At 39.7% G+C, this 7801-nt stretch overlaps 1 protein-coding gene and 1 long non-coding RNA gene across 2 annotated transcripts in view; one reads left to right on the top strand and one right to left on the bottom strand.

Annotated features, from left to right (window-relative positions):
* The first annotated feature begins 942 nt into the window (after positions 1-942).
* The window catches only part of gfod1 (glucose-fructose oxidoreductase domain containing 1), a 28260-nt gene continuing 21401 nt past the window's right edge, over positions 943-7801 (top strand). Inside the window, exon 1 of the mRNA XM_016569148.1 lies at positions 943-1305. Coding sequence (XP_016424634.1) covers positions 1053-1305 — 253 coding nt within the window. The 5' untranslated portion in view covers positions 943-1052. The remainder of the gene's footprint in view (positions 1306-7801) is intronic.
* On the bottom strand, positions 1405-1779 carry LOC107753045 (uncharacterized). The gene is made up of 2 exons (XR_001641427.1): positions 1714-1779; positions 1405-1626 (listed from the first exon to the last, which is right to left on the bottom strand). It is a non-coding gene; the product is annotated as an uncharacterized LOC107753045 (long non-coding RNA).

Raw genomic sequence — 7801 nt, 5'->3', positions numbered from 1 at the left:
AAGCGGATATCGTCCTCTTTTGAAAGTAGTTTCGCTTTCACAACGAAGCACACAGCGTCTTTACGACATGGCGGCGGAAACAACAAAACTACATCGAGAATAAAAGTTACGCCTTCTTTTTTTGCGTGAACATTTGGGCGGCGTTATGTAAATCTTCCCACATAGTGAGGTAGATATGTGGGGGCGTGTTAGAACGAGCCGTTTTAGGTAGGCGTGGTTGACTCTTAACTTTTATAAAGAATATCTCTTTGGATTTGAGACTTTAGTCTTTGCAACTTTACAGATCTTCTTTATGCACCAAGAGCTTGTAACACTCCAAAGAGAACGGAAAAATTTAAATCGCATCATATGACCCTTTTAAGCACTGACACTCAAAATGAATTATCTTAATATGACATTGGTTTATTATACAAACTATTGTAAGATAAACTATTTAAAATAATCAATATATATTATATAATCATATTTCTGTGTGTTTACGTGTATTATTATATAAACAAAAAATATATATATATTTTTTATTTTATTTTATTGTCTTTTTTCACCTTTTGTTGCTCTAATACTCAATATGGTCCCTTTATTGTCTTCCCTGCCATTTATTAAACGTTTTTAAATTAATAATAATTCATTTGTCATCTTCTCGCTGGGTTATTGTGTTTCCATTCACTGCAGTCACTGTCTCCAGCTGTGATCAAACGAGCTGTATGCATAATTCTGCTGCCTTTTCCAATCCCACTACGGCGCAGGCTTTGCTTATGAATATTAATCTGTCTGAAATATTCATAAGCCACGCCTACGCCGTCTTCGGATTCGCCAGCTGACCCAGCGCCCACCCGCCGTCAGCCAATCAGACGGTCCTCCTTGCTTAACGTCACGCTGCGTGATTAATATTCACGCAACAAGCCTTCGCCACAGTAGGATTGGCGGATTCTCCAGCTGGGAGGAACCCAAAGGCGCAATGGTCATAGTTAACACAACAGCCCTGCTCGGGTTCGAACCCGCACCCGCCGGGTCACCCGCCTCCGGTGTGTGAGCATCCGCGCGCGACAGTCATGTTGCCCGGGGTGGGTGTGTTCGGCACCAGTCTGACGACCCGGGTCATCATCCCTCTGCTGAAGAACGAGGGCTTCTCGGTGAAGGCGCTGTGGGGTCGCACGCAGGAGGAGGCGGAGGAGCTCGCGCGAGATATGAACGTGCCCTTCTACACTAACCGGATCGATGACGTGCTGCTGCATTCGGATGTGGATCTGGTGTGCATCAACCTGCCGCCGCCGCTCACCAAGCAGATCGCCGTTAAGACACTGGGTGAGTGGCAGACATAGTTGCATGCTGATAATAACATAAGGTTGATTTGGATGAATTGCACAATGGTTCCTCATGAAGGAGAACGCATGTCAGATCTTGTTTCTGTCAGGTTAGGTGTGGCTTTAATATATAACTACAGAAAACAGACCGACTTGCATCACCAGCCATTGCATCATAATTCTTTTTTCTGGTCAGTAAAGCTCCATTAAGAACAGACATCCGAAGACTGGCTTTACTGCAAGTCTGAACCAGCTCATGATGCCTACATTTAATGTTAAAAGGAAGTTTATCCACCATTTAATGAACTCTTGTCATGTGGACCTGTGAAAAAAGATCAGTTAGTCTCATTAATATCTCTTCTAGACCGTAATAACGTGAAATAGAGAGCAAATGGTGAAGGTCACTTACATCTCCTGCTCCTGATACCCTAAATCAGGGCTGCCCAAACTCGGTCCTGGAGGGCCGGTGTCTTGCAGAGTTTAGCTCCAACTTGCCTCAACACACCTGCCTTTAAGTTTCTAGTATGCCTAGTAAGAGCTTGATTAGCTGGTTCAGGTGTGTTTAATTGGGGTTGGAGCTAAACTCTTCAGGACACCGGCCCTCCAGGACCGAGTTTGGACACCCCTGCCCTAAATAAAACTTTTTTTTAATGTGTTCTGATCTTCTGGATCTTCTATAAGATCTAGAGGTTGAAACTTATTTAAGACCTGCAGATCATCTCAGTTGTTTCTCCAAGACAACAGTGAAATGAAATAGAGAGCCGTCTCCTGCTTCTCTGGTGTTTCTCCTGAGAAAAAGACTCCAACAGTGTCACATGTGTCTCCAGTGGAGTTTCAGAAGAGATCTCAACAGTGTCTTAACTGTGCTCAGATTTCAAAAGTCTGTAATCAGAGATCTCGCTATGAACTTGATCATTTCTCATCAAATGATCTGAGCTGCTCCATATTCATTTTATAGTTCTATACGACTCATTTGTGTGTTTTATTCTCCAGAGAAATTTTAGGATTTTCATTTTTAAGTCTCCTGAGGTTTGAAAGAGCATCTCTGAGAAATAATATTGTCCTCTGAGGATTCATGTGTTCATCACTAAAACAGAGATCTTCTAGATCTACTAGATGTTGAGATCACTGCTTTAGGATCTTCAGGAGATCCCAGGCTTGTGTTTGTGTCCATTGCTCACTCATGTTTTGGTTCTGGAGTCTGTTGTCTGGTCAGTAGAAGAGACGGCAGACTGACGTTTGCAGGTTTCTAATGACAGTCAGAAATAACCTGTGAAAATTATTCATCTCTGGGGATCAGGAGCTTGAGCCCAAAATAACTTCAGATGGCAACCAGCAACAGACTGGATTATTGTCCTCTTCTGTCACGTCTCTCCATGCTGAAATACCTAATAACAGCATTATATTTAGAAATAGCCTTAAATTATATGTAGATCTAGATTTTTACATTTTCTGAAGTACACGTGTGAAGGTTGCCACTTGCCAGCCTAGGGTGTTGTAGGTGGCTGCTAAGGTGCTGTAGGTTGTTTGCTTGGGTGTTATAGGTGGTTGCTAGGGTGTTGTGGGTGGTTGTATGACATTGGTGGTGGTTGCTAGGGTGTTATAGGTGGTTGTATGACGTTGGTGGTGGTTGCTAGGGTGTTGTTGGTGGTTTTTATAGAGTGTTGTGGGTAGTGGTTGTAGTTGTGGGAGGGTTGTGGGTAGTGGTTGCTATGATGTTTTTGGTGGTTGCTATGGTGTTGTATGTGGTTGCTAGGGTGTTGTAGTAGGTGGTGTAGGTCGTTGTTAGAGTGTTATAGATGGTTGCTGGGGTGTCGACATTGTAAGTAGTTACTAGGATATTGTATGTGGTTGTTAGGGTGTTGTAGGTGGTTGCTAGACTGTTATAGGTGGTTGTTATGGTTTTGTTGGTGGTCGCTAGGGTGTTGTTGGTGGTTTCTAGAGTGTTGTGGGTAGTTGCTGGGGAGGTGTAGGTTGTTGTTAGATTGTTATAGGTGGTTGCTGGGGTGTTAACATTGTAAGTAGTTACTAGGATATTGTACGTGGTTGTTAAAGTGTTGTAGGTGGTTCTTAGGATATTGTAGGTGGTTGCCAGGGTGTTTTAGGCGGTTGCTAGTTACTAGGATATTGTATGTAGTTATTATGGTGTAGTAAGTGGTTCCTAGGATATTGTACGTAGTTGCTAGGGTGTTGTAGGTGGTTGTTTGGGTGTTTTAGGTGGTTGCTAGGACATTGTAGGTGGTTGCTAGAATATTATGGGTGGTTGTTGGGGTGTTGTTGGTGGTTGCTAGGATATTGTAGGTGGTTGATAGAATACGATTGGTGGTCGTTGGGGTGTTGTATGTGGTTGCTAGGTGGTTATTTTCTGCTCTAGCAATCAAGCTCGAAAACTCCAAGACTCAAACCTTGAAGTTGCCTTAAAAATGTGAGTAAATGAGTGATTTTTTGTCGATGTATTTCCTCATTCTGGTCATTCTTGCCAGGTCGGGTTTGTCACGTTCTTGTCATCTAGCTGTGGTTCATCATGATAAGAAATATAGTTTTGTCACACTCAGAGATTGTTTATCTGCAGAGCTTGATTGCTGTGGTGAAATCACGTCACACGGGTTTCCATGCGCTCATAGTACAAACATGTTTACCTTGTGCTTATAAAAGCCTTCCTGTAAAACCAAAACAGACCAGTTTTATAGGCTGTGTGCTGTAGAATCTTGTGCTGGATTAGTTCACAGTCAAAGTTTACCCTGGTCAAGTTGTGAAATGTGTCAGTAAACGAGGTAAAATACCATTGTGAGTGTTCAGCTCTGAGTAAACATGTACTTTAGAGCAAATGTTTAAGCTGTGCTTGTGTCCATGTGTTCAGCTAATCCATTTAAAACAGAAAGATTGATTTGTCTCCCTTTTTCTCATTAAGATAATGTTAAAGCAAGGACAGAGGATCTGCTTTGGTCAATTATATTAACCGCACACATCCAACATCTAGTGAGCTGCCTACCTAGACAGCATTTTAAAGGGATATTTCACCCAAAAATGAAAATTAGCTGTTGATTTACTCACCCTCGGGCCATACAAAATGGAAACATTTTTCTTCAATAGAAGAGTAAAGAAGATTTTTAGCTGAAAACGTACACGTTGTCACTGGTGATTCATGACATGCAAGTCAACAGCTACCAGCACATTTAGAGTCAGAAAAGCATATCAAGAAACACAAAATTAATACCCGTGGCTCCTGACGATATATTGAGGTCTTATGAAGTGAAACGATCAGTCTGTGCAAGAAACTAAACATTATATTACAACATTATTACCTGTAATCCAGAGTCTAATGGTGTGTTCACACCAGACGCGAAGCGAATATGCGCATCGCGTCACTCGCTCTAGATTACTCGTGGGATGTTTTTCGTGTCACTCGCGCGAAAAAAAACAGCACGATCAACCATGCTGGAGATAACTACAATCGCTGTTTTGTACCTGTTGTCAAAAAGTCCCAAATACGATGGAAAGCCAAACGCCGACGTGTCTGGGTTCACAGCACCATCCAGAGGAGGATGAATAACGTTAGGATCCTAAATTAATGTGTGTGTTACATTTTACTACTGTATATATACACTTATATTACTATTATTTTTATTATTGATAGCAGCATCTCTGTAGCCATGCTAATAAAAATACAACTACCATTACAACTGATTTGAATTGTTTTCTATGCTCCAGACCTATATAATAACAGACGGCTACAATAATGCTCTCTTCTATTGTCTGATTCAACTGGACGTGTCAAGAAACTCTTTGCTGATTGGCTTGCGCGAGAACGCGTCATGCGAATTTTCCGCTGGAGTTGAAATTTTTGAACTTGTGCGAAAGACGCGATTGAGGCGAATATCGTGCGTTCGCGGCAAACGCGTCGCGCATTTCGCGTCATTCGCGTCGCCCGGCGCGAATTCGCCTCTATTCGCGTCTTTGCGTTGACTTTGTATGTAATTTACTCGTGCAAATAATTACATTCGCTTCTGGTGTGAACACACTGTAAGGCAACGAGGAAATTTGATTCTTTTCCATGAACTGATTTTTTCAGACAGTTTGTTTCAATGAACTGGTTCAAACAACTGCAATGACGTAATAGTTACGCAATTAAATTATTAAATCACCCAATAATGATGTGAAACACGGATGTTTTACATGTCTAAAGCATATAAAGTGAATAAACTAGTCTTCATGATTCTGAATGATTCATTCATCATAGGATCAGATACGCCGCTATTTTGGCTCATTTCGAGTCGGAGTGACTGTCAGGCGTCTGAAAGTGAGTTTTGATCGAGTAACTTGTACTGGAGATCTATGCTGCTCGAGCCATGAACTGTTTCAGACGCTTTAGTCTGATTTGGTGCACTGGCTCATTTACTTCACTAAAAAGAATCAGTTCAAAAGAATGATTCGTTCATGAACGACACTCCGAACCATTTGCCTGAGGCTCTGGATTACAGGTAATAATTTTGTAATTTTGTAAATAATGTTACTTTTCTCACACAGACTGATCGTTTCGCTTCATAAGACCTTTATGTATCGTCAGGAGCCACGGGGATTAGGCCTAATTTTGTGTTGCCTGTATGTGCTTTTTTGACTCTCAAAGTGCCGGTACCCAATGACTTGCATTGCATGAATCACCAAGGAGCATGATTTCAGCTAAAAATCTTCTTTATTGTTCTACTGGAGAAAAACAGTCAGCTACATCTTGGAGTAAATTAAAAGCAAATCTTTATGTTTCCCTTTAAAGCAACATGTTGTTGTAATGGGATAATCGTCATCTTTCTCATCTCGTGATGATCAGATGCATTAGCAGCAGCAGCAGTTTACTCATTCAGAAACTAGTTTGTAACCTCACTTCCTCTTTTGAAGGTATGGGATGTTGGTTTTCACATCACGCTTTGCCTGTTTACTCTGTGGGACACGTCAGTAAGGATAATGAGCAGGAATGTGAGCTGGACGGGAGTTTGTGCTGAAGATCAGATGAATGAAATTGAACTTAGTGACAGAAACGCATTTGAAGTCACTCAACAGCAGCCTGATGCTACTTGATTGCAAATGCGTGTGATACACAGCGTTGCTGTCTGTCCTGCTGGGCTGCATTTGAGCGGGTAGTCGAGGGACATTCACAGCAAGTTGCTGTGTTTTTCTAAAGGCATTCTTCCTGGAGGTCATCTTAGGGCCGCACAATTTAGGGAAGAAAATCTGAGAGCGATTGCAATTTAAAATGCAATTATTGTTATTTAAAAAAGCTTCAGGTTTGCTGTTCTTGTTTGTAGTATTGCAAAATTTGGCCCGAAATTTGGTGATTTTATATCAATATGATAATAATAATTATTATTATTACTAAACTAAAATATTAAATAGCAAAAGGAATATTACTATTGTACTATTTCACTGTAAAATTACAAATTAAGTATTTAAGAAAAATGTTTTCAAGATTTTCAAGGTTTTGAGCATTTACTGTACTGTATTAATAAAAAAGCTTAATGCATGCTGTGCTTGTTTGTAGAGCTGCAAAATTTGGCCCAACATTTTGAGATTTTATGTCAATATGACTAATAATAATAATAATAATAACTTTATTTAGTTACTTTTTAATAGTTTGTTTATTTGATTTATGTGTTTGTTTATTTATTTTTTATAATAATAATATTATATTACTAAATAAAAATATTAAATAGAATAAGAAAAAAGATTTCTAGTATTTCACTGTAAAATTTAAGAATCTAAGAATTTTTTCAAGGTCAACTAGGTGAAAAAGTTTTTGAGATGGTTCTTCATGCATTTACTGCGGTTTTTATTTTTTTCATGCATTTCAGCTTTAAGTTTGCATTGGATTCAGATTTGTAACTAATTAACAATATAGCCTAGTAATGTTGTCAATTTATTGGATTTTTTTATTTTTAGTTTGAAGAAGATAATAAGACAATGAGCAATTGTGAGTTTGCATTGGGTTTAGGTTGAGACCTCTAGTTCGTCCTCCATTTTGGCTGTTAAATAATGTGCCAGTGCTGTCCTCTATCAGGTCCTCTTCTCCTCTCCCTGGTTTCATGGCCTATGCTGGCTCTTAGCATTTCACGAGTGGCGGATTATGAAAGTGGAGCTCTAGTGGCTCGAATGAAATACATTAGCATTTCCAGTGCGTCTGTCCCGCTGGATTGATTCAGCTTCACTGTGTGTGTTAAAGAAACAGCGTCTCTGAATGCATTCTCAGTCTCTACAATCTGTGCCTGTCCTCTTTCTCTCACTGACACTGAAAGTACTTACTAAAGCACTACTGAGTTTAAAGCAGTGAAATTGCTGCATCTAATTTCAGCTAAATTTTATCTTACTGATCTCTCAACCAATCTGCATCAAATGTTTTTTCTTAAATACTGGATTTTTTATTTTACAGAGAATTATTTTAATCTTAATAATCTTGCCTTTCAATATAAAGTAATATTTTATTTATGTTATATATATATATATATATA

Source organism: Sinocyclocheilus rhinocerous, unplaced genomic scaffold (genome assembly GCF_001515625.1).
Source record: "Sinocyclocheilus rhinocerous isolate Xijiao unplaced genomic scaffold, SAMN03320098_v1.1 scaffold1493, whole genome shotgun sequence".
NCBI classification, from domain to species: Eukaryota; Metazoa; Chordata; class Actinopteri; order Cypriniformes; family Cyprinidae; genus Sinocyclocheilus; species Sinocyclocheilus rhinocerous.
Note: the sequence above shows the minus strand (reverse complement) of the source record. Positions and strands in the feature narration are given on the sequence as shown.